General features: G+C 36.4%; 1 protein-coding gene across 1 annotated transcript in view; it reads left to right on the forward strand.

Annotated features, from left to right (window-relative positions):
- Positions 1-27634, forward strand: part of LUZP2 (leucine zipper protein 2) — a 176731-nt gene that overhangs the window by 82250 nt on the left and 66847 nt on the right. Inside the window, exons 2-5 of the mRNA XM_061355053.1 lie at positions 1109-1226; positions 2660-2730; positions 4556-4637; positions 11940-12002. Coding sequence (XP_061211037.1) covers positions 1109-1226; positions 2660-2730; positions 4556-4637; positions 11940-12002 — 334 coding nt within the window. The remainder of the gene's footprint in view (positions 1-1108; positions 1227-2659; positions 2731-4555; positions 4638-11939; positions 12003-27634) is intronic.

Raw genomic sequence — 27634 nt, forward strand, 5'->3', positions numbered from 1 at the left:
CGAACTTTGCAGCAGCAAGCAGAAATTTGAGGTGTTTTGTGTTTCATTAGTGATGCAAAGAACTCATTTTAATTTGCAACATTCTGTCAAAGCCAAATATAATTATTGATGAAATTCCAATACAATATTGATTCTTTGCCTAAAATCTTATGTTGATGAAAGAGATGTTTTTTTCACTTTCATCTCTTCTAGGTATGCAAAGTATGATTTAATAAAGTTTGGTGGGGTTTTTTTTTTTGTAAATATATTCTGTGACCTATTGTTAAAAAAGGACTAATGCTAGATAACATTTCATTTGCTTTACTGAGTTTCCTTGCTAAAGTGTGTATTCAGAGTTCATTAAAGGAGTGTTAAGATTCCTGTTTAACTTCAAGGTCTTGATTCTGATAACAGAGTAATAGTGATGTGTTGCGGAGTTGAGGTTCTTGTTTCCCCCTTCTTAAGCCAGAGGTACAGAAAGGAGGAAAAACAACAGATTTTTGAATTCATTGTGCATGTCATAAAAAAAGTAAAATGTATAGATGCATTCCACATTAAAATTACCATTTTAAAAAGAATAGTGTTTTCACTTACCCATTAATTAATAATTAGGTTTGAGTCTTACTGGCATATTTGTCAGTTCTTGTTTATACTGTAAGGAGGTTTAAGTGAGGAGAAATTGTCAAATGTAATAAATATTAAAAACTTAAAATGAATATGAGTCATCCTTCCCTCAAATTACTGGGTGTCACAAACCTTCATACTTCCCAAGTGTTGCTTGGTTTCTTGCATGGGATATCTTTTTCAAACAAGAAAAATTTTATGCTATGTATCATCACTTTTGTTAAATACATCCTTTCTGTCTCCTGTTCATCCTGGACAATACAGCATTGGCAGTGATTCAGGCTGATAGTTTGCAAACTCAGATGCAGCACATAAACACATGTCAAACATCTATTCATCTACGTTAGGAGAAATCAAGTTGTTATATAAGTGAACAGGGGGATACGCTCCAATTTGGAATCTATAATGTGAGTTGGAATTAATTCAATTTGGATGAACCAAGTCTGTTTTCAAATGCATTGAGAAATGTTTTGAGAAGATCTCATGCTTTTATTTTCTGTGTTAGACAGGGTTATGAAGAACTGGAAAGACAGCTGAAAGAAGTCTTTAAAGAAAGGAGCAATATCCTTCGTCAACTGTCAAAGACATCTAAGGAACTTGAGGGAATTAAAGTAAACCTCCAGGTCAGGTTCTGTCTCTGTTTCTGTAGGATTACTTTCCTTAGCTTTTTTGTATTGGTATCTATTTGTTGAAACAAATTTGGTGATTTTGGTTTTGTTTTTATTATGTGGATAATTGTTTTCTTGCTGCTATTGTGCTTCACATAAACTGGATGTTTTTATGGAAAACATAATCCTAATGAATTGGGCTGTTTGTCCACTTAAAAATAATATGAAAATAGAGCATAGCAGAATAAAAGAGGAAGTAAAAAAATATGCTGTCTTAGTGGAGTTACCACCTGTTTGTCCTGGCAGTCATTATAAAGGATCTTTTCCTGTTGCAGGTTGCATCTTTGCTGACGAGTCACATGTTCAGCCTAGTTTAGGTGTTCACTTTACCTCCCTGAAATGCCATCTGCACAGACTGACTGGATATACTGCAGGGCATTACTTTATAAGTTTAGCTGACAAATTGTGCTAGATGAGCCTGCAACTAGAGCTGAGACACTTCTGCATTTAACTTTTGGGTATCACGGATAGGCTGAAAGGGCAATAGTCTGTTAATATCTCTGGAGTAAAATCAGGTCCTTCAAGTGAAAAGTAGATTATAAATCTGGCTCTGGATTTGAGGTCCTGAAATCACCAGATGTTCACTTATGAGCATGCCTGTCCTTCCAGATAGAGTTTGTTGGTCTGGTGAAAACATTCAGACACATTATTACTTGAGATTGGTCTCTGTACTTCCATGCTATTTTAAAGGTTTTCTGAAATTGCACTTTTCTCTTCATGTTGATGTAAGCTAGATGGGAAAAATACAGGAGTAGATTCCTTGTATCTGTTCACAGAAGAATACTGGTACTGTGTATTATTAATGTGCTAAATTATGTTACATTGATTTATATTTCAGATTGTGGATCTAATCAATGTCAGTTCTTAATCTTTTCTTCCCCCCCCCTTTTTTTTTCTGAGTGCTTTACCACTCTTTAATATTGTAGGTGTTTTCTTCTTTTTAGATAAATGTGCTGCTCCTTGTAACTAAGTTATTTTAGAATTGGATTTACTATGCAGCACAGTTGAAGGTGGTAGTTAGCAAAATGCTACTGTAAGATATTTTAGACTGATTACTGGAGAGATCCAGACATAGGCAAAGAGCTGTATTATTATCTTCTGTATATACACACTTGTTTTTGTGATAAAATTTTAATGCATTATTATTTGTTTCTAAATCTGCTTCCTTTATTTGATTTATTCACATTTAATATTTGAAAAACATCTGCATACAGTTAGCTGTGCTTGAGTTAGAGTAAGGGAAAAGTTGGGCTATTCCTGTGTTTCTCACAAGTGGCAATAACTGTAATTCACTGGGAGCATTTTATGAAAGGGGACCAAATGGATCATTTCACAGATGAATAATATTAAGGAGCTCTTTGGTAATAGAGTTGTTTCTTTTCTATTAGTCACTGAAAAATGATGAAGCATCAGCCAAAAATGATGTGCAGAAACTTCTGGAGCTGGGCCAAAAGCAAAGGTAAGACCCCTATCTCCACCCTTCTCTTTCAATTTCCAGACTGAAAACCAGCAGACTAGGAAACGCCATCTTTTTTTTTACTTCAATTTTTAAGCTGCATTCCATAGTCTGCTGATTAAAACAGTAAAGTGAAGGCAAGGAATGCTATTTTGGGAAGTTATTTAAACAAATGATGTATTTGCTGATATTTGGCTAATGCTAGGAGAAGATATTAAAATGCTATAGTGAGATATCTGCTGAAGAAAGGGATTTTGAATTTCCCATGAAGGGTCAGTCATTAAATCACTAGGATCCTTCTGGTATTCCAGACAAATCTATTAAATGGTAAAAGCAAAACTTCAGCTAATGCCCAATTTAAACATGTGTTATATGGCTTGGGTGCAGCTGGAGGTATACGTCTCAGCATCATAGCTGCCCTTGTCCATCCTTCATATATTAATGTATTTTTGTAGTGGTTTGATTGTTGTGCAGCTCTGATGAAATAGGTTAATCTATTAGAAGTATCAAGGGACTGTTTAGTAAATAGATCTTATTTGCAGATGGAAGAATTGAGTCTGCAAGCTTTGCAAACTGCAAGTATTCTTCCCAATCTCTGCCTTAAGTCAGTCCTTAAAGTTTCTCCAGGACCACCTAAAAGTACATGTTGACTTTTGCTTCTAAGGGATTGAACTATTGAGTATACTGCACCATAGCAGTTCTCAGAGATAGACCCTGGATGGGTGAAAAATGCTGCTGAGCATCCCTCATCTTCCTTCACAAAATAAAAGGCTTTTACAATATACCCCAAGAAAATGCCTTGGAGCTACTGTGGGTGCTTGACAGCTCTTCACAGGCTTACTGGATTTCACTTCCAGAGAGCTGTGGAAGTTCAGTGTAAGAAAATGGTATTAAAAATGTTCCAGGGAATCTCCCTCATAGAATTTTGTTAAGGAGGGGTCACAGTTTATTTGCCAGTAGGCCTCAGGCTGTACTTATCTGGAGTAAGTAAAGAACAGTGAACATAATGTTATGCTTAAACCTATTGTACTTGAACCAAAATTCAAGATATATCCCAATATTAAATTTATGATCTTTGTTTGAACAAATGTGAGCTGTGTTTGGTCTATGAGCACTACTCTGATTATTCTCTACAGTGATGGATGATACAGCAAAGTTTAGAGTGCTAGAATCTCAGCTTGTAGATATAGTTCTGCTGACTTCAAATTAGTTTGGTTTGTTTTTTTTTTTTTCCTTTTGTGTGAACTCTTCAGTACTTACTAAGTTCCAAGTAAAACTTCCCTCGCTTACTGTGGTGCCTCAAGTGTTAATTCTTTCTGTGCCCCATCAGCACCTTGGAATGATTGCATCTGTATGATAAAAGAGGTCTATTGTACTGGTGATGCATTGGTTTCATGCTGTTCTATCACTATTTCCATTAAATCTGTTCTGTACTAGTGTTGCTAAGCATGATTTAACTATTTTAAAGCAGGTAAAAACTAGTTCTTATTGTTAATAGTATAGTTCCATTTCGATGTGTTTTCAGTAGCCCACTTCCCTCACTTATTTGATGCCAGTCCTTTTTGCTAGAAATGATACACTGGCAGATGTTTTGCACAGCAGGCAATTCAGTAGATGCAAAAGGTGGCCAATTTCCATCATAGATAATTTTTGTCTTCTGTGGCATTGTGGATCATGGGGCCATTATGATGTTATTAGCAAGACTCATAGACACAGTACATCTGTCTGTTACTTTGAATAATGAAAGGTGTCTTTTTCTGAAACTGAAGAATTATTTCTTAATGAACACTTGAGATGAAGTTTGTGTTCTGTGTTTTCAACAAACTAGGGAAGAAATGAAATCTCTCCAGGAGGCCTTTCAAAAGCAGCTTAATGAGGCAGCTGAGAAAGCAGAAAAGCAGCAGGCTACCGTGAGTGATTCCCTGTCCCTCCTTCATTATTTTTGTTTGTTTGTTCTGTCTTTTTTTTAACCATTTTGCCTTGAATTTGCCATTAGCTCAAGCAACTTTGCATATAAAAACTTGCTTCAAGTATGTGTTAGTATGCTAAGCTTCAGAAAAAAAGGAGCTCAAGAAAGTTCACAAGAGCCAAGATCCCCATCAACTAATTTAGGTGGAACGTAGGCATATGTATATACTGATGGAGATATTTGGGCTTGGAGACTTGGGTCTAAGTCCTTTCCCTGATGAGGTTATCTTTATAGACACTTGTCTCTCATCTATACAGTGTACACTGCCATACATCCATTGACTTTTTTGGAATCACTACTGATTTTCAGCAACAAAATAGTAGCGTGTCTGATTTTGACCGTAGTAGATCTAATTATGACTATAAGAAGCTATTAAGTCCCATTCAGGTTTCATGCTTTAATGAAATTGTGTTTCTGGATAAACTGTACAATTGGTTGGATTTTTTAATAGCTCTGTAATGTTGTGGGGCATAAATAGCCATGTTTTGCTATTGCAGAAGAAAAAAAAAACAAACAAAAAACAACCAAAAAGTAGAATCATGCTTTCTGTTTAATTCTAAGATGCAAAAAGGAAATTTTTCCTGTCTTGGTTAGTAGTGTTTCTATAGCATGAATGCCACTGAGCATAAGTTGACTAGATAATTTTCAGAGATCCCTTCAAACCTCAAGTTTTATGTGATTCTTACCCTGGATTTGAAAACAGTCTGCTAGAAGGATTTCTAGACCTAGTTTGAGTTTCATATTAGATAATTACTTATTTATTTAGTAAGATTTTAGTGTCATCCAGGCTCATAAAACAACAGTTTCTCCAAGAAAAACGTTTGAAGGTAATTACGAAATTTAGGAAATATTTACAAATGCCTTCTTTTGTATGAATGTGGTTTGTATATGGCTTCATGCCCTTGGTGAACAAGATACGAGTTTTACATACTACCTTCTAATTAGAAACAGATTGAATTAGAAAATGTAGATTTTGAGCTGACATATTCCTTTACAGGCTTCTTTCAGTTAATGTGATTTTTGCAAACACTTTTTTTTCCCTGTTGTTGCTCCAAAGTCTGAAGGGCAAAGATACTGCTTTATCTATTCTTGTCACCCTAACAGCATATACTTAGTGGAGTTTTGGTCACTGCAGTTTTGTCTACAGAGCAAAAACTGTCCTGAGGGGAGAAAGGTAGTAAACTGAATGATGTATTGAACTTGAAAAGGGCAGCATATTTTGGAGTCTTTATGTTTTACGATGGTTTTATGCTGAGGCAAGATATATAGCGCTGAAATAATTAAAAATGAGAACCCAGTTATCTCTGGCAAGTACTCAGAACATGCTGGTTGAAAGTTGTCTTTTTTTCAGGTGCATGGTCACATTCTCACTAGCTTCATCAGCACAGTGAATTCTAGTAGTACAAATTAAATGGGGAAAACATATTTCATTATTTAATCTCTGCATTAGATTTTGGTATTCGGGACTAATTCAACTGTGGATTAAATAAATCTCAGATGGAGACAAAGGATTATCGGCTCTGTCCTTTGTGATATTAGTTTTTTTGAAACTTCAGCAGCTGTACCGTGTGTAAATTCAGTTCACACCCTAGTGCTGGGGAAAACACAAATCAAACAAAATCTACTGCTAACTGTAAGCAAAAATATTACCTAATGCAGAAACCAGGAAAAACCCATCTGAGTTTATAATAGAATTTGGCGTGGAATGGTAATAAACGTGAATTCTTGTATTCTAAAACTTGCCCATAATAGAATATGAAATTTGCCACTGATTTTAAGGAAGGCAGCACTGTGTCCTTGGTTTGTGACATTTATTTCTTTATACCTCAGGGTACAGTGTAAATAATGAAGCTTACCAGTGCAGTAAGACTGAATATTCAAAAAGTGCTTCAGAATCCTCAGATGAAAGCTGCAGTAGAACTGGAAATAAGTACTATTCCTGTCACACAGGATTACTTTACACCTGGTTTCTCCATGTGTTTCATGTTTTTCTGAAAGTAATATGCATGCTATGAAAGAAGGTCTTAGGTACTTTGATGCAGGCCTAGCTAGAGAATGGGAGCTTGGATTTAATTCTAATTCAATATATTGTGAGTGTTGTTTCTAATCAAATTTAAGCACATTTTATTCTACGGGATTTGGTGAAGTAAATCTTGATTTCAGTCAGGGTAAATAAGAATAGAATTATATTTCTCAAAGCCAAATGAATAAAACACTGGAGGAGGGAGTTGGAAATACCATACTTACTTGCTGCACTTGCCAAGAAGGCATAGTACAATGCGCACTGTATGCTAATTAGTTGTATATATTCAACAAGGAATACTTGCCTGAGGGTGTTCTTTATTAGGTACGTCCCAAAGTGTAAGCAAGAATTTACAAGAATTAAGTCAAATTACGTGGAAAAATAACCTGAAAATTATTCAAGGACTCTGACCAAACTGAAAAAAGATAGGAGATACTCCAATACATTACACTTTGCATCCACCTCTTGTGCAGGGTTTGGCAAGACTCTTCACTATTAGTTGTATAAATGATTCATCAGAAATTATGTTACCAATGTTATCATGTATCCTTATCCATTTCGCTCCCCCGCTCTTTTAGAGTAGAGAAGCCAAGAAGGGTGGGCAGCTGAGCAGTTGCTGTTCAGAGGATCTGCTGGAGTGTTTGTTGGTGGGTACAGTCTCAGCAGCCAGTGGAGCTGTTGCCAGGGTAGTAGCAACCTTCTGAGAGTAGAAGCAGGAGCTCAGGCTTGAGAAAACAAGGTGTAAAGACATTCCTATACTTAATAGTACTAATCACTCTGAGGACTGACCTGGGGGCTCTTAGCAGGAGTGAGCACTCTTTTCATGGGTTCTTTGGTGTTCTGCTTCAGTAGTACTAACATATGAAGAACAAGAGCAGCAGCCTGTCTTGGGACCGGTCTTTTCTAGAATATATGTGGCAGACCTCAGCTGCTCTATTTGGGATAATGCAGTGTGCAGAGGAATGCTAGTTATGATAAGGGTGGCTTAAATTTTAGAGTAATCCTATGTTGCAAAGTTCAGCATTTTCCAGAAAGCCTTTGGTTGTGAGGGAGCTTCTCTACAGGCCATCTCAGAATAAAACTATGGATTATTTGTATATCAAAAAGCATTTCTTAAATAGATAAAGCTTGTTAGTCAGAAGCACCAATCTGGATTTAGTTATACAGTATGCATATAAAACATGTAAGACATCATTCCAAATAGCCTGCTGTCCTCTTTAACAGTTGATGAAGGTTGACAGAGCTTTTTGTTATGCATTTAATATCAAATGCCTAAGCAATTTGTAATATATTGTTATGTGGTGAAAAAAAGTATTAATAATGTCAGGCTATATCTCTAAATGTGAAGTGGAACCGCTGCTTCCAGAAACAGGATTAGGGACCATGGACTAATTTTCACTTTTCTTTTCAAAAAGGCAGATGGCAAATGACACATAGAACTTGGAAGTGGTTTTTCTGTCCCAAGTAGATTCGAATAAATAGAGTAATGAGTGATTTTGTATCTCTGCATTAGGTTAACAGGATCTTAGAGCTTTTTTGTGAAGGCTCCCTCACTTGACTGTGTTTCATGCTGAATGCTTGTATCTAATAGTTGGGTTTTTTTAGTAAGAGACCTCAAGGTGTGTGAAGTTGTTTCCCACTATCTGCAGTTAAAGTTCATAAAAAGAGCTGGGTAGCACCAGATGAGAGAGAAAGTAAAGAATGAAATAGGGAATTACTCAAAAATAGTTTGGCTAAGTAGAGTATGTTTAGTCTGTATTTGCATTCTGTTACTGTTGTATTTTATATCATGTTTATGGTGGTGGAATGAAAATACAGTTATAGTACCGTCTGTCAAAATAAAGTAGAAAATGTCTGTGTAAATTCCATTTTCCCAGTTGCTCTGCATTCACTATGAAAAATGGGAACTGAGTAACGCATTATGTAATACTTGTAAAAATAAGCAATAAACAATCTGGTTATCTCGAAATCAATAGGGTTTTTCTAAGGAATAGAAGACTAACAGAATACGGGGAATTTAATTTCAACATATCCACCACCAAACAAGAATCTTAAGAACTGTCACAAGCTCATGTGAGCAGTATTTTTTATAAAAATAATCGGATGTTCATTCACTTGTCTCTTTGACAAAATTGTATTTAATCATAATATAATGTACATTTGGTTAATTACATTTAAGAAATCCTAGTAGGTAGCAATACATTTAGCTTAGCTTTTTAAAGTATTTAACACTTTGTAAAACACTTATTGCCCAAGGAAATAGTATTTCCTATGATTTAGGTAATAGCCTAAGGAGTTCACTCTGGCTTTTAGAGTCAATTCTTATGTTATAACTTGAAAATGAGACCATGAAGATTAATATGGAGTATAGTAGGGTTTTCAGTGATGGCCAAAATAAATGTTAATAAATGTATTCCAATCCTGTATTAATTGCTTGTGTCTTAGTCCTCAGCAAGATAGAAGAAGTCTGGAGATAAGCAAATATGCATGCAGCTGAGCTTGGACTGTGTGGTAATGATGCTATATTGGTATTCCTCCATCCTTCATCTATAGTGAATAACTATTGTCTGACTCTTAGAATTACATCCCTGCCATCTGCTAAAGTATTGTGTATTTCGACGGGGGGAAATTTAATTTGAACATTTCAAGGTCACAGACTGCTGTGAGTAAAGGCCACTGGATGGAAGCTGTTGCCTTTAATAAACGTAATGAGTTCTGAAACACACAAAGCTCTGCTCCAGGAGACAGAAGCAGTGTCCTTGCTTAATATTGCAAAGTTCAGCCTCAGAACAACAGATTTTCATTACTTATTTTCATAATTACAACTAGATGGAAATTAAAGGCAGCCACCATATGGGGAGAGGTGAATGTCAAATAAGAAGGAAGAGTGGATGGGAAGGAGGAAGAGGCGTAGAAAGTTTCTCAGTTTCAATTTTTCAGTTTCTTTGCCTTTTAGTTTGGAGCTGGGTATAAATGTCCATTCTTGTTTATGATGCTGTTGGGTTTATGGTGCTGTCGGGATCTGGTGACTGAAGATAGAAGTTTTGCTTTTCTTCTGGAAAATTGTATTGTGCCTTGTCCTTAGGACTACCTAAAAGCATCATGCAAATGCTCTGGTACAGACTGATCTTCCTTAAAGTATGAAATTATAGTCATAGATGCACTTAATGGTAGGGTTATCTGTATTAGCTCCAGTAGCCAAGCCATATATATCTCTCCTATGTGGTTCTCTGTAACTATTCTTTATGGCTAAGTGGTCCTTCAGTTGTTAGAAATTTACTAGAAGCTTTAAAAAGGTTGTTTTAGTATGAAAGTAAAAATTAAATACTTCATAATTAATGTTTTTTTGTTTTTTTTTTTTAAGGGGTGTATTTTTTTTCCCCTGAAACAATAATACTGCACAATTTAAGATCCATATCAGTGATACCAGATGTATGTGTATGTTGATAGTAATTAATAAATATTGCTGGTTTAACTAATGTAGATTGCTGGTTAAATTAACCGCCTTGTAATGTCTTAAGTATCTCTTTCCAACAAAATCGAAGCTGATACTTACAACCTGTGCACACAAATAATAATTTTGGTAGGATATGTCTAATTATTTAATATATATTAAGCTGCAGAAGTGAAGTGTTTTCAAGGAATATTAGTAGTCTTTTAAGAGTGATGACTAAGAAAGAGAACACTCTTTAATAGAGCTCATTATATTATTTTTGTCAGTATTTAACGGTAGCTGGAAAATCCTTTGAGCAGCTGAAAAATCAAACCCCACCATATGAATAATTATTTATGTTTCTCCCTGTTAATCCTGATCTTATATTTGATTGTGACCTTTATTTTTTGTTCTGCAAAAATTTCATATTTATTATACAGTATACACAGACTAAATGTCAGTACTCGTGGATGTGATTGCTAGGCAAGTGCTGACTGTATTAATGTTCTGTTAAAACATCACCCTCAGTGGTTGCTGGATGTCCAGTTAGGATTTCCACAACCAAACGACTTCAAATTTTGCAAGACTTTGCAAAAGAAGTTCCATTTATGCATGTCAGGTGGCACTAGTCTCATGGACCCCCACCAACTTTCTTAAGTGATGATAATTCTCTCTGAGTTCACTTTTGATACAGATGAGAGTGATGTCACGTTTGGTGATGGTTTTTAAATTACTGACATTTGTCTACTTGAGTGTGGGCATGATTTTAAGAACAGCTGTCATAGCATGCAAATTCCGTTTCATTTTTCATCTGCATGACATTCAGAGCATTAATCTTTAGGTCAGTGTCTCTGTGATCTAAATCTGTTTTCTTACAGAGGTTTTGGGTTTTTTAACAAGTCTGATGAAATGTGAGAGCAACTGTAATATCCTGTGAATGTAGATCCTTTTGTATCAGTGGGGGAGAGTAAGTGACATTGGGTACATAGGGATGAACATTCTGCTAATTAAGGTGTTCAACAGTATCCCCCTTCAAAGTGAAATGAATGCCATATTTTAATCTTAGTTATTAGATTTACACCCTCCTTTCTCCTAGTAAATTCTATAATCCAGGAGGAAAGCTCGATTCTGAAAGAAACTTAGTCTGATTTGTAAGCATAGTCTTTTAAACTGTGTTTGATTAAATTCAGTCTTATGATTGGAATTTTTGCTTTCCATGGCAAGTCACTGAACTACATGGAACTAAAGACCCAATCTGAAAGCTTTCACATATAATACATATTATCCACAGCTGAGTCTGATCAGAATTAAGGGGTTGTTAATCTCATAAGGACAGTACTATAGCTTTCAAAAAAAAAAAAAAAAAACAAAACAAAAAAACAAAATTGCATTAGAAACCTGCTATGATAGATTTTATGTTCTTAGCAGGTTAAACCAGAATTTAGAATGTAAAATAAGTTACTATCGTTGTAAAAATCCTTACTTCTCTGAAGATCATTGCAGGAAAATAACCGCTATATCTACCGGTGCAAAAGTAAGCATGCTTATGTACACTGATTTTCTTCTCTTGATTAAAAGTCTTCTAGTAAATAATGCTACATGTTTGTAGCAAATACCTAAGTGTGGCCTATACCAATGTGGTATATAAGCAGAAGTTCGGGTTTGGTTGTGTTTTTGCTGTTTTTCTGTTTTCAAAGCTGTGAATGGGGTAAAAAAAGTATGAATGGTTAAACTGATGTTTAGGTGCATTTCAACAACTCACACACAGCATTTCCTTAAACTTGTAGATCAACTTTTTGAAGACTGAAATGGAAAGGAAAAGCAAAATGATCCGGGACCTCCAAAACGAGGTAAGAGGAACAGAGGAGTCTTCTCTTCAGTCAGAGTTTACGCTGAAAGATAGTATAGTTTGTTTTCATGTTTAAAACACGTGTTGTTTAATAGAAAGGTAAAGCTCCAGTGAAATACTGTAAAGAAAAAAAAAAACCACAATTAAAAAATTGAGATGCCTACTAAAATTTACCCTGCCACACATTCCTAAGATGTTTTCCTAAGCTTTCTTTGTCATGAATATTAATCCCAGATACATCCCAAAATCCCAAATAAAACATAAACTATATTTTCTTTAATTCATGTTAGTATTAAGCTGAACTTATTTTGAAATTTGATCTTGGAGTAGAAACTTAAAACCTCTGAGCAGCATAACATTTTTTTTAATAATATTTTTCTCCCCAGAAAAGTTGTCTGTATCAGGATATAGTTTCCCATTCCACTGATTTTTGCAAAGAACTTTGCACTTGAAAATATTCAGGTGACCTCTTGTTCTCTTACCAGTCAGGCTTCTTGTCTCTATCTCTTCTGTTCAGTTCTTACAATTTACTCATTTAAACTGTTCCGAGTTTGATGTGTGTGAAAATTCGATGTCCCTAACGCGCTTGTTTAAACAGTGTTCTCTGATGTCTTTGGTCTATGACAATGTATATCTATAGGTTTAATCTGAAAGAAGTGAAGATATCTTTTTAAGTTGCAAAGAAAATATGGTTAATTTTAATTGTTCACATTACTTAACCTGAGTTCACATTTGTCTTCACCTACAGTCACAACTGTATTGCTTGAGTTTCCCACCTGTGATCACTGGATGCTTTGCACTAACCCTGATAATTCTAATAAATCATATTAGTAGAATCCTATTGACCAGCCATAAAAAAAGAAAAACATCCTATTGCTTACTGCACACAAAGGTGCATCACAAATTCAAGCCTGTGTCTAACCCCAGGAGTCACCATGTGCTGGTAGATCATGCTCTGATGTGGCTCCTCCTGTCTTCTGAATTACAAGAGCATAAGACATGCTCGACATCTGGAATCACTGGGTTTGGGATGCTAGAAAAGACGTGTCTCTGTAGTATATCCTTACGAACCTGTTGTCTATTAATTTCTCTAAGTCCTTTTTTGATACCAGATACTTCCATAACTTCTTACACTGCCAAATTCCCTCTTACTTTGCTCTCTCTGTTTATTTTTTTTAATGTATCTTCCTGTTCTCCTCCTTTGAGCAAGATTTTTCTTTGATAACTTTGCGAATCCTTAGAGGGTAGATAAACACACAGAGGAAAAGCATAGAAGTATAAAAAAAGAAAGTATAAGCTTTTTTAATATAAGCAGTATAAAGTTTTGCTTATAAAACTGTAAAGAGAGTGACCGTCCTGGGTTCAGCTGTAGCAGTCACTATTCTCCTTCTTAGTAGCCAGTGCAGTGCTGTGTTTTCAACTGATAACAGTGCTGATAACACCAGCATAATAATAACCATAATAACCAGTGGTTTTAGTTGTTGCTGAGTAATGTTTACTCCTACCAAGGACTTTTCAGTCTCTCATACTTTGCCTGTGAGGAGGGGCACAGGAAGCTGGGAGGAAGCAGAGACAGAACAGCTGACCCAAACTAACCAAATGAGTATTCCATACCACAGCACATCATGCCCAGTGTATAAACTGGGGGAGTTACCCGGAACACCAGATTGCTGCTCAGGTCAGGCTGGATATTGGTTGGTGGCTGATGAGCAATTGTATTCTCTCCACTTGTTATTTCCCTTATCATTATTATTACTGATGGTAGCAGTAGTGGTTTTGTGTTATACCTTAGTTATTCTAAGGGCTGTTCTCATCTCATCCTGTGGGAGTTGCATTTCTTTCAATTCTCCTCCCCATCCCTCTGGGTTCTGAGTTGCCTCCTGGGCTTAAACCACGACACTGACATTTGTAAGATCATAAATATTTAAGGAGTACTTTTGATATGTGTTGCTACTATCCTGCCACATTTGGTGGTGATTTTGCCTGAGTTTTTAGGGAAGTGCTTTGACTACAAAACAGCAGAGAAGATGGATAGGGGTTTTGTGAGTCTCCGAGTGAAGTTTCTAGAGTCCTGTGTAAATGTTACCAGGGACATCTGCAATTGAGACTTCTCAAAATGCAAAAATAAAAATAGTTTATAGAAAAAATATAATTAACCTTAGAGCAGTGATTAGACTACAGGTATTGGTATAGGTGCAAGTAGAACACAAGTGAATACATTTCCAGTTTTCTGAGGCCTTCAGTGCTGTGTGTTCTAGTCTAGCTCATCTTCTTCTCCCTCCTCCATATACAAAATTACATAGGACTTAATTGTCATTAAAATGGCCTTGGAATTACTAAAAAAGATCTGTCTGATTTATATTACTCACCTCTTTCAGGTTGTAAAATTAAAAAGATGGTGGTGGGGAGTTCTACTGAGGAGAAGAAAAAGGGCACATTCTTCTCTAGGGAAATAATGAATTAATGTCTAGATGCACTAAATGAGGCTATAGACTCTTCCAGTACTTAATACAGGTGTATCAAACTCAATGTAGGAATAAAAGGATTAAATCTTCGAGGAGTATAATAACAGAGACATAACTAAGGGAAAGAGACTTAATACCATATGCAGCAAAGAACAAATAAGGTGTAGAAAAAATGCAATCAATATTTGGTCTTCCAGATTTTCAAAATTGCATGGGAAATGATAAAGGCCAGTTTCTCCCGTGCTCACCAAATGCTACCCCACCCCCCCCCCCCAAGAGACAAAGGTTTTGCACACCTATTTATGTAAAAGCAGCAGTGATATGTAGCTAAATATATATGTATATAAAAAGCAGGAAAAACTTTGTTGAAAGTGCTCAACAGCACTTGCATTCAGGTGATGCATTTGCCATTCGTTTATTCCTACTCTATCCAAACACATTCATGTGATTACATAGTGGAAAAGTCTGCAGAAATGATCAGTTTTTTTGTTTCCAGTTAATCAAATTGCCTCAAATGTTTCCATATTTTAAGGTTATCAACTTGCAAGATATTCCAAGAGCTGAAGGAGAAAAATGTGGGCACTTTTTATTCTGTACTTAGTTGAAGAGAAAACACAGAATAGTACTTGTGATTAAAGCAGCAGTATGGTCATAGCGTGCCCTGGAAATCAGAACCTCCAGCATTCTGTTCTTGGCTCAGCCAGCGAAACTTGAGTTGAGGGAAATTTTATTTGAAAGCATTGCTTAGCACTTCTGTGCATCAGCTACCCTGTGGAAATGGAACCAATAGCTACCTTACAGCTTTCTATTAAACTTCTATACTATTGTTTGAGGGTTCTCTAAATGTAAGTCCATTAATACCAGCTTGCTCAATTTTCAGTAATTGTTTTTGAGAGTTTCAATAGGCACTTCATATTTTGACAAAGATTTAGATGGATTTAAATGGTATGATTTCAAGGAAACATGTTATCTAGGTCTTGCCTCCAATCACTGAATATACAGTATGATTTAAAAAATCTTGGGTTTAAGATTGGATATGCTATGTATTTAAATAATAGCATTTTATATGCATATTTTTAGAAGTGCCATCTGCATATAGGTAGAGACCTCTAACGAAAATGGATTTCCTTTCATAGCTACTTTTGTCCTTCCAAATAGCACATTCATCCTCAGTTTGTGTTGGCAAATGGTGAATTTTGCAATCTCAGCTCTTTCATGGCTGGAAAAATAATTCCCTATTTATTTCTGTTCTTTTAGTGTGTGCCCTACTGCCATTCAGCTTTGCAATTCAGGGATAGGAATAGAAAACAGCAGCCTTACAACTGAATGCTGCAGCTGTGGTGCAGTGTATGAGGAGAGACATTGTACAGAAAGGCAATTTTTAGTCTATTCAAGGCTTTGGGAAAAACAGTTAACAGCAAGAATAGTCATTTGTGTGAAAGGAAAAACGTGCCAGATAGATAGAGTGCATAGGGATTATGTGTCTAAAAATCCTGTCTGTTAGGCGTCTCTAAGTGCTTCCTGCAGTAGCAGGAAAAAATCTGTCAGACTTCCAGCTGTACCATCACGTGGGCTGCGTTAATGTAGTCTAATAAAGGATGACATGTAAGCAGATAAGCTCTTATTTTAAGAAGCTTCTATTATTGACAAGAGTCAAGAGGTCTGCAAATTCAGAAGCAATGGTGGAACTAAGACATTTGACCAAGATGTAAAGTGAAATAGAATGTGTATAAAATACTTCCAAAGTTTTCACTTTCGGGGATGGTCTGTTAACAGAGTGAGAAGCTCACTTCTGTCAGTCATATATAATTGTGGCAAATGGTGCCAAAACTGCTCTAACAATGAAGCTATAGTAGGATGTGACAGTAACCTTTGTTTAGATCAGAAAAATTATGGGCCTTTCCATTTGCTATTTGGCATTCAGAACTGTTTGTTTTGGGTGCAACTCTGAATATGCATATATCTGATGCACTAATCTCATAAAGGAATGTCTTCTCTGCATTGATGTGTTGTGCATGTGGTAGTTTGCCATTCATTTCCTACCGGTACACCTCTAAAAGCCATCTTCAGTTGCAGGTAAATGTCCTATCGGATGTATATTTCTATGCAGTTTCCATGAGCTGAGTCATGAACTTTCCCTGAAAATTAATAAATGGTGTGTATTCTCTACTGAAAGGTATTGAAATGTTTATTCAACTTTGTTACATTTGACTTAGAAGTGTGTATAAAAAAAAAGTTTTGCTCTTACTTGTACCATTTAATCACATTTCATTAGATAAGAAATTACTGTCTAGCTTGCTATATTATTTTTGGGTAAAGCATTTTATAATATCCCTTGTGCATACTTACATTAAGGTATGTTAATATATTGATAGATTTACAACAATCCCATGTACTTATAAAGTTAATCCTGTCGTTTATATCAAACAATATATTTTGTTGCTGTTCAGGCTGTGGCAGAACTTTGAAAAACGTGAATTACATAAAAGATGTATAGTAGTACAGGCAATACAAAGTAAACCAGGAACGGGAAATGAATTTGACTGTAGCTCTTTGTAATCTGTGTTCTTTTTGCTAAGAAGCACAGTTTTAAATAACTACTTTGTAAACAATGGGTTTGCTCTATTCATGTATAAATTGTGGTTATAGCTTTAGTGTTGAGTAAATTGTCCTAAAATAGAATTTTCTCCAAGCTCTCTATGCTTAGCTGCACTAATAAAAGGTAAAGTCACAGCAATTTAAAGTCTCACCTGATCTATTGGGAATTTCATGCCCTGCAGGATGATTTCAATTGAATTGCGTTGAATTATGGTAGGGAAAAAAAACCATGAGGAAACCACACTTAGTGAAGCAGAAATAAAATTTTAAGGCTTTGAGACTGTATGCGGATACTGTTCTGTAAAGGAGAACATTGTAGTCCTTCATTCTCCCTATTCTGCAGATGAAACAGACTTTTTTTAACTAAGTATAATATCTCGTCCCCCCTGAGGAGAAAATTGAGTGTAGTCCTGTTCCGTCTTTGGGTGGTGCATTGGTTCTACAATCAGAAAACATCCACAAGTGTCAGAGGTGGAGGCATTGCCCAGGAAAAGGTGAAAGAACAGAAAGAATGCAGGACCAGCTTCAGACACCTTATTCTGGCATAGCTTGGCCCAAGAAGCTGTGCCTGCTACATCCCTGGAAGTGTTCAAGGCCAGGCTGGACATGGTCTAGTGGAAGATGTCCCTGCCTGTGTCAGGGGGTTGCAACTGGATGAGCTTTAAGGTCCCTTCCAGCCAAAACTATTCTATGATTCTATGAAAAGCAGTTTAATCAATTAAAAATGGCTCTTAGGGGATAATATATGAGATCATAGAGACAACAAATCCTTCTGCATCAAGATTGTCAGTGACATATAGTGATAGAGTAGCAACTGCAGGGAATGTTAAAATGAGCTTTTGTTTTTTAAAGTTTTGTTTTCCTGACCTTGTCAGACCAAAGAGCTTAGGACATATTTTCTCAGTTGAATGGTAATTGGAATCAGAGCAGTAATTAATAGTATATAATGGCTCTCCTGTGGACCTCTGTCTCCAGGGGAGTGCCAAATTTTGGAGTATTCATTCATTTTTTTACATCCTGATCCAGGGTTTAAAGATTCATAGCCATGAGTTACTAGAAAGTGAAGGAGATGTTCAAATAAGAGTATTTAGGTTAAATGTATCCTTAATAAATGTGAAGGTTAAAAATCAAATATATACCTATTAAGGCTCTCTTTTCATCCTGTACTTAGCCTAAACTGTCTAAACTTAGACTAAATCGTCTTCTTGGACTTTGCCCAATATTCTTTGTCATCATTTCAATTGACTGCAGTGTTGAAAATCACAGCAGTGTTTTTTGTAATCTTGCTTGAAATCATACTGACATCTTGACTCAGTTTCCCTATGCTTCCCAGGGCACTATTAAATTCTTATTTCTGAAGTCCTCCTTCAATAAGTAAAAAAAATTGAGATAGGTCTGAATGATTTCTTTTTCTTACTCATCTAGTCTCAAATCTCTGTAATGGGCTTTTTATCCCTGAAGCTTAGTCTTTTTCAATTGTCATTTGTAATAAAATATTATCCATGGAGAAAAGAGAGAGTAATTTCCACTCTGTGGCTTCATTTCCTTTCATAGGAACTTGCTACTGATAATTAGTGCTCCTGGATATTGATGCGACATAATGTGGTGGTGCCTAATGTAAACTTCAATGAGCATTTCAAAGATCAGATTGCCTATGTGTTTGGAAAAAGGGAGACATCTTATTTTTATGTAAGCAAAACCAGTAGCTCCTTCACTACATCTTATTTCAAAAAGGCAACAAAATATGAAGTATAAGAGATCATCTTGAATAGTAAAGTTTAGATCTGTATTCTGTCCTTCACCCAACTTTCAATGACATCTGTTGCAGCTTCATACCAGGTAACAGGGGCAGCATGAAACCTAATTAAAATCTTTGATCTTTGAACTTGTACAGAGAGATCTGTGAATCTCTGTGTTATCCAAATCAGTGTTTTCCAGCATGACAGATCTCAGGAGCAAGGTGGCATGATCAGAGCCAAGCTTCAAAGAACTTGAAGCATAGATGCAATTTTATAATTAATGGAAAACTTTCCCTGAAGCTAGCATATGTTTTGCTAAACAGGAAAAGTGCTGAACTTATTTACTCATGTTGTGCAGACAAGTGGAAAAATTTGCTTTTAGTTCCAAGATGTTAAAATTCCATAGTGGAAAGACCACTAAAAAGGAAGTAACAGTGATAGATGTGGTTAAAATGAAAAAGAAAAAAAAAAAATGTAAATCACTAACTTCAAGATGTTGCCACTATTGATTTTTATCCTCAGATGAAATAATAAGAGTGCTTAACAATCATGTTTCCATGGTTCATAAAGAAAGAGGAGGTGAGCTGTTGATTTCATCATTACAAATAATGCTATTCAATTATTGGTGTTTGTCTCTTAAGATCAAAAAAGAGAGGCTGCTCCTGAGAAGTTCTGAGTCATCTATATTCAGTGTCAGAGTATTCTTTGCTTCTGAAAACACGGTATGTGCTTAACATATAGCCACAAAGTTTATAAATGTATGAGACATAAAATAAACTTTGCTTATTAAGTGAAGAAGTTGCTTGGTAAAGTTGTGCTGCACCTGAACTGCCCCTGTTCTGGTCTGAGATCTCTCCAGGAAATGTGAAGCTCAAACTACTGCATTAGTTGGCAGGGACATGGCTGTCATAGTTATAACTAGATTTCCATGATAGTCAAAGAATGTAGAGAAAAAACACTAGCAAGCCCCAAATTGATTGTATTACACTACATCATACAAAACTTCCATTAAGTTCCAGGGAGAAGGCTTGGGGTGTTTGCATTTTCAGGATCATGGTGTTTAATGCAGATGTTTATTTGCTGAGTTCAGTGGGAGCAGAAAATGATTACTTTTTTTTTAATATTTTCTGCCATTCAGAGGTTCAAATTGACTATTACTGTCTTGTGCTTTTTAATTTTAATCAAGAGGTGTAGCTGGAATATGTCAGCTTTACATAGTGAAGCAGTTTTCAACTGCAGGTTGATAGAATGTGTCTTCATAAAGATTATAGTCCTCTCTTGAGACTCATTATCCTCTATCTGTAATTTGATCAACTAAATACAATATTTGGAATGATAATTCTAATTATGTGTAGAGATTCAAAGAGGATAAAAAGACAGCAATAAAAAATACTTAACTGAAATTCCTGTTAAATTATTCTAGAAAAGAGCCTCACATGAAATTTCTAAGTTGTGAATCATCTTATGACCTGATCTGTCTATTCAGGCTGTTCAGTTGTGACCTCTCCATGTTGCTATAAAAGAGCTAGAAGCACATGAAACTTTCTTCTTGACATCAAAAACAACTGATTCTCACATACTTCAGAACTATTTAAGCTTGAAAACCTGGACTGTTCTCAAGTGCAGACATCTTTGTTCCTGCAAAGAAAAGATCAGCAGTCTTAGGAGGGGTATTCAAATTTGTTCAACTCAAGTACTGATGTAGCACTTTTCCTAAGGAATAGCTCAGCCTTCCTAGGGAGCTGCTTGCCTTAAAAATGTAAAAACCTTTATTGTGCAGTGCAGCACAAACAAAAAAGTCAAATTTGACTGGCCTCTTCCTATAAAATCACTATGTGAAAGGAAATCATTTACCCTCTATGTCCAGTCAACTTCATACTGAGTCTTAAATTAGTAGAAATTGTGCTGTTCTGGGCCAAAATTGCCAGTTTTCTGTTAGCCAGTAACATCTTAAGCATCTCAGTCTTCTCTTCCACGCACCTTTGGAACACTGTTGAACAGTATTTGGGGCTGCAGATGTTACTGGAGAAGGAAATACTAAGTAGATCAGTCAATTGACTTGTCATAATTTTTGGCATAATACCTGGGGTGAGTTGCATTGATTGTATTTAGTTGTTGTGTAAGTACTGTATTGATATTAACAAAGCTGGTTTTATAGCTATGCTAGAATTCAGAAGTACTGTTTTCATTAGATTGCTTCCAAGTGGCTTTGCCATATCTGTCCCAATGATTTGGCCCATTGTCAAGTTTACCTATAAAAGCCTTCCCGTGGAATGAATCTTCTGTTCTTCAGAATTTGATTTCATGGTTTTTACAACCGAAAATGCGTAAGAGAACAACCACATTAATACATGAATTACTGCCATTTTTAATGATCTCTGTCTTGTAAACTTTTTAAAACACTCAGAGTTTAATAGATGTGGAAATGTTTCTAAGTGAAATTATAAAGTTTGATCAAGCAGGTGCTCCTTGAAGTATTCTGGAAGGTGTTGTCTTATCTCAGTTTTCTTTCATGAGTGAGGATTTAAGTAGCATTTTATCAAATAACTACATGTACTCAGGAAAGGTCTGCATGGATTAAAAAGAAATATTGTGTAAAAATCAGATTCATATGGTTCATCCACAAGCTGTGCTGTCTTTTACGTATTGTGATTACTTTCTTATAATGTAAAATAGTTATTAAATTTCAGACTATAAATTTAATCCTGTATGTGTCAGGTGTCCCCTTCCTGATCACATGCATGTGTATTTGTGCATATATTTGTATGGAAGTATTTGTGTGTACTTTTAAGTCAAAAGCACCCTTTATGTATAGATTCCAGTATGTATTTATGTGTGTGCAAGAATATAATGTAATGCTAAAAAACAGGTTAAAAGTACCAAGATGCCAGCAGTTGATCCACTGAAAACTAATGGCTTGGTTTTTGCTTGTATCAATTTGATCTTATTTCTTGTGGCAAAACTTAAAATCTTCCTATGTCATTCTTAAGTTATTCTGTTTCTGGCAGAATTTTTGGTCCTTATGTGAGGTTATTTTTCAGTTTATTTCAGTGTAGTTTTGCTCATTTGCTGAAGAAGATGATTTGATCTTAAATTTTAAGTTCTTCAGTGTAGCACTGAGCTAGAAACCCCACATTTTCTGAATTAGCCTTGTCAGTTGTCTCAAGTATTACTTTATCCATTTCATTTTTCTTAAAATAGTATCAGCCTGCCATCCTTAATTTTGACAGTGAAGAGCTGGTACTCTGCAAGAACCTTTAAACACAAAGGATTTTATACCAGGGCCCATATTTTAGCGGAAGAGCATGTGGCGTGCGGTGCAAAGGTTTGCATGGTATGCTTCAGCTTTGGATGCTGTGCCACTGGGAGGCATAGAAAGGGATTTGGGGAATTCTTATGTAGAAAAATCTCTGGACACCATAAAAAGCCAAAAATTAAAGCATCTTCCTGAGAAACAGAATAGTCATTAACAACTTGCTTTGATCTGGGTATGTGTTCTTTTGGGCTGTTTACTTGTATTTTAAAGGTCAAAGCAAGATGGTAAAAAAAAAAAGTGAGAAAAATGAGGATGTCTTCCTGCTAGCGTGAATGCAGGTGCTAGGATTATTTTTTGTTCATTTCCAGTTTCAAAGAATCCCAGATTGGTTTGGGTTGGAAGGGACCTTAAAGCACATCCAGTTCCAACCCCCTACCCTGCGCAGGGACACCTTCCACTAGACCAGGTTGCTCCAAGGCCTGTCCAACCTGGCCTTGAACACTGCCAGGGACGGGGCAGCCACAGCTTCTCTGGGCAACCTGTGCCAGCGCCTCACCACCCTCACAGGGAGGAACTTCTGCCTAAGATCTCATCTCAGTCTCCCCTCTGTCAGGTTAAAGCCATTCCCCCTTGTCCTGTCCTTACAGGCCCTTGTCAAAAGCCCCCTGCAGATTTCTTGTAGCCCCTTTAGTCACTGGGAGCTGCTCTAAGGTCTCCCAGGAGCCTTCTCTTTTCAAGGCTGAACAAGCCCAGCTCCCTCAGCTTGTCTCCAGAGCAGAGCTGCTCCAGCCCTAGGAGCATCACCTGGTTGATTACTGGTAAGAAACTGCTTTCCATTTAAAATTATGTATGTGGACAGCAAAAAGTTGGATATTGGATATAGTAAGAGTTGTGTAGAACAAAATTCCCAGGAGCCATGTGGTGATGCCCTGTTTGATGGCTAGTTGTGCCTTCAGTTTGGCCCAAATGAACAATGGTAGATGGATGGTGAGTTTGCCTCTCTGCTCATACGCTGCTGCATTGCTTCAGTAGTCACAGTGGCCAGATGATCCCCATCAGGTTTCTGAGGTAACTCCTGTGTGTCGTTGGTACTGAATCAAATGCTTGCTATGCTGTAAATGTCTTTCTTTTTTATTGCTGGATGGAGTCAGTAGGCAGATTAAATATAAAGGACTTTCTTTTGGTGTTTTTTTTTTTTTCCTTCCTGAATTCCCAATAGCATAATTGGTTCTTTTGTAAAAAAATCTTTTCTTGCTGTGTTACAATTGTGAGATTTTGTGTATTTGCTTTGGCCAACGCGAGGTGCTTAGCGTTTAAACTTTAGATTTTATGCTGATGCATTTTAAGTCTCAGGAGAAAAGAAGTGAAGATCCAGAACCTGAAAGTTAGAATCTTCTCCTTCCTTTGCCAGAAGATGAGCTTAACTAGAACAAGGAAATATTAGCACTCAGGCATGAAATTGATATCCCGTAGCTGTTCAATGGATGCATATTAGTTTTGAGTAAAAGCATTAACCTGCTGTTTACCAGTGCTTCCTTCCTATAGTGATGTCTGTCTTGAGGAATCAGAATGGGGATTCACTAAGATACTGAATCTTGCTTTGAAATACACTTTCTTTGTTCACAGTGCTGCCACCCTATTATAATTTTACAGGAAGATAAAGCATGGCATGGAAATTCATTGTGAAAAGGACATTATTTGTAGCAAAAATGTAAATGCAGCATACCACAGAACCAATCAAAACCTGAAGTGCTGAGACAGGCATAAGAATGGAGTGATTCAATACTTTTCATGGACTGGTTCTGCAAAGTCCCCCTATCTATTGTATGTCTTCTTGATATACTCTGCGGAAAATGAGTTGGTTTTTTTTTTGTAAGCTTCATGCTGCTCCTTTAAGCATCATTTCAACAACACACAAGAATTGGCTGATATGACGATACATAATTGCATCCTTTGCTGGGTTAGAAGGTGACTGTTTCCTGTGGCTACAGAAGGATTAAAAAAAAAGATTTATTGAGCTTACTATTGTTGCAACAAGCAAAAGTAGATCTAGTTTGATTGTTAAAATACAGCTAGATTAGAAGCAGAATTATGGCATTGCATTTCACCAAAATGTTTAGTTAGAAAACACACTGTGATGAATTTTTCTCTTTGTTGATGCACATTTCCAGTGACTGTTGCCAACTCTTGCTTTTATCATTTGAGTAAAGCCACAACTTATTTACATGGGAAAGAGACAGGTGTGTATGTGCAGTTCATAGTGATCTTATTTGCATTGCATCGCTTACTATGTCTTTCATCCTCTACAGAGAGCAAGTACAGTAGGAAACAGTCAGTTGGGTAGCACTTTGTGTATTACAGATACATGGTTACTTTGTGTTCTTTAAAATTGCTGTGAAATAACATCCAGTTGAGTTGGTTTAATCTTAGTGATGATGTAGAAATCAGTAATTTTAAGTTAATGATTTTTAATTATTAAACAGACCACATTTTTTCTTTTTCTTTTTTTTTTGTTTGTTTTTGTTTTTTGTTGTTTTTTTTTTTTTACTTTCCTCTAGTCATTCTGGTCTTCCTAATGTAAGTAGAAGTAGTCCTGCAAGTGTTAAAAGGAAGGAAATTAAAATATAACTTTGTCCTGACCTTTGGGGTTTTTCTGCTGTTATTTTTCATGATGCTTTAGAGTGTACATTTCTCATTCTAATACTAATTTTCTTTTAAAGTTTGATTACATATACTTTAATACAGCCCAAGTGATATTGCTTTGTTCCATCTGATTAAGGTTGACTTTAAAATAGTGCTCTGCCATTTTCATGCTGTAACTCTTTGTTCCAAAGGTTAGTGGAGGAGCCAGACAGGACACGCAACATTGAACTGTGAAGTACTGTTAGTCTTTTCAAGCTTATAAGCAGAAATACATATTTGTGGAGAGAATTCAAGACCATGTGCTTAAAAGAGAGACTATTGCTATTTGGTAGGTGGCTTAGTGTGAGAAATGTTTGTCTTTTATAAGGGCTGCAGACATCTTGTAGAAATCTTAAGGCAAGTTTTTAAAGCACATGAATAGCATTTATTTTGTGATTCCTAAAGTGAATGTCTACTTTCTGCTGTCTTTGTTTTTGGTTATGGTTTGTTGTTTGTTTTGGCTTAAAAAATAAAAAAAATCTCAGGATGTAGGCTGCCTAATTTACAAGTAGTGTAAAAACTGTATTTGTAGCTGATAATTTTAATAAACAGCTAATCACCTCTGCAGCTGTATACCTCTTCTACTTTCAGGCCTCAGCAGAGGCAGTTCAGGCCTCTTCAAGTCCCACCAGAAGTCTGTGAAGTAGTGGGACAGTTAGTTTCATCTGCTGACCTTTGCGTCAGGATCCCTGAAGTGTTTGCTGAGTCTCATCTGTTTGAGCTGTGGTATCAGCACCACCTCTGCAGTGACTGCCTTTGCTGCAGCATGGGCTATGACAGCTTGGTTGGCTATTCTTCACTAGTCCCTAATCAAGATGCTGATTTTTCTGTTGCTTGGATTCCCCTTTTATTACTTGCTATATACCTTATTTGTATGTTTAATCAGTTATTCTGAAGAACAATGAGTAGGACCAATTCTTAAACAAAGCAAAATGAGCTAGTATCATGTGTTAAAGATCACAATAGGGGGTAGGACCACATACCTGCCTGGCATGCTAGCATAGTTACTTATAATTTCCAGAATTTAGTCTATGAATCTGTGAATTTAAATCCTGAACTTTGTAGGAATTTGGAATGGCACAGCTTTAGGAGTGATGTGGGGTTTGGATTTTGAGAAATAATTACAGATTCCAAGACATGCATCTGTTGGAGCAGTAAGATTATGAAAAGATTGCTCCTCTGCAAATTCAGCTGTGTTCAGAAGTAGTGACATAAAACATGCCACTTTTGAACAGTATGTGTAGTCAGCTGTAGCTTTAAGAAACATTCATCAGAAGTACACCCTCTGTGACCTGGAGCCAGATCTCTAAGATAGTTCTGAGAAGTATATGAGCATAAAAGTTATTAAATTTGCTGGGCAGATGCATTACTTAGATTGCTTTCCTATGACTGACAGACCTATATTCTGTTTGATATCATCAGATTGGGTAAATTACATTTTTACCTCCTTTCTTTTCCAAGACAAGTATTAATGTGAAATCTGCTGACTGTCAAATTTGCTTTCTTGTCCAAACTTATTAAGACTTACTTTCAACAAAACTAAAAAGTAAAAATCTAATAGGTATTGAAATATAAAGAGCTGTTGAATAATAAAAAAAACAGGGATGGGAGGATGATGAAAAAATCCTGCACACATTTTTGTGGGTACTGTCTTCACGTATTTTGTGCAAAGTGCAATAACTTCATAAAGTGGATTACAGTTTCGAAATTTTTCCTTCCATGACCCTAAAGTAGCAAAAATTCCAGGCTTGGAGCACCCCTGGTGCTGAGCCTGGCCAGAAGCACCATATTAGTCTTACGAGGTTTTAATATTGTGGCTTGAAGCACTAGGGAGCAGAGGGAGAAGATGAACAAATGTTTATGTATTTGAAGTATTTACCTGTGTGGTTATAATGTAATGCAACTTGCATTTATATGATGGTGAAAACCACCAACCACAGTAAGACCTGTTGTGTGACACTTGCTTAGCATTAAATCCGTGTAATTCAGTAAGTAGTTTCAGTTAAGCTACCTGACTACAGCAGCTGCTTGGATCTGTATTGAGGAAAATATGCATCATCTCCTGCACTGGTTTTGTGCTTATTGTTTTTTCTAGACTCTCACTAGCTTATTTTGCTGTTTTCATTTCACTCCAGAATATACACTTAATGAGCACATGTTTGAAACGCTTGGCCTTTTGCTTTCTGTGTAAGCCTTTCCCCATTACAGGAGCAGTAAACAGAATTCGGCTGTTCTACATCATTTACCTCTCCCTGCCTTTGTCGAGGAGGTATCATTCATATCTTCTGTGTGTGCAGGCATGGATTTTCATAAAGTAGTGTATGGATAAATAATGTGTATTTGTCATTTATTTTTCTTTGCTGTATTTCCTAGTACTCTATTCAGCTAACAGACTCCTTTAGGATTGTGAAGCCTTTGCTACTGGGCTACAACAGTGCTCTCCATGGTTATAGCTGCATGCGCCAGCTCCCAGAGATGAAATTTCAGCCTGAGTCATAAATTTCATGCAGCTGCATAGAAATTTCTGTGTTTGTTAATTCAAGGCTCTACACCGGAATGATTGACCTCGTGCATAGTCTTCTTAATTACTTCCCCTCTCCTCCTTTTGCCTTACGTACTTGTGTTGTTTTATGCATAGCTTTGCCATCACTTACTGTGTCAGTGTATCCCTCTGGTTAGCCAGCACTGCCGTGGGTGAGGGGATGTGTTCAACATATTACTGACATTGCACATACTGATCCAGTCCTCCAAGGATAGACTGGCTGAGTGGCTTCTGATTTTCCTGGTTTCTCTTCTGGTTTTGCTAGTCTTTCTTGGGATAGATTCACCCTCCTCTTTTTAATTAAGAATGTGCGAGGTTATCAGTCCTAACCAGATGAGGTTTTTAAAGCAT

Source organism: Neopsephotus bourkii, unplaced genomic scaffold (genome assembly GCF_033783945.1).
Source record: "Neopsephotus bourkii isolate Nb327-2 ecotype Australia unplaced genomic scaffold, CSIRO-AGI_Nbou_v1 NB_768, whole genome shotgun sequence".
NCBI classification, from domain to species: Eukaryota; Metazoa; Chordata; class Aves; order Psittaciformes; family Psittacidae; genus Neopsephotus; species Neopsephotus bourkii.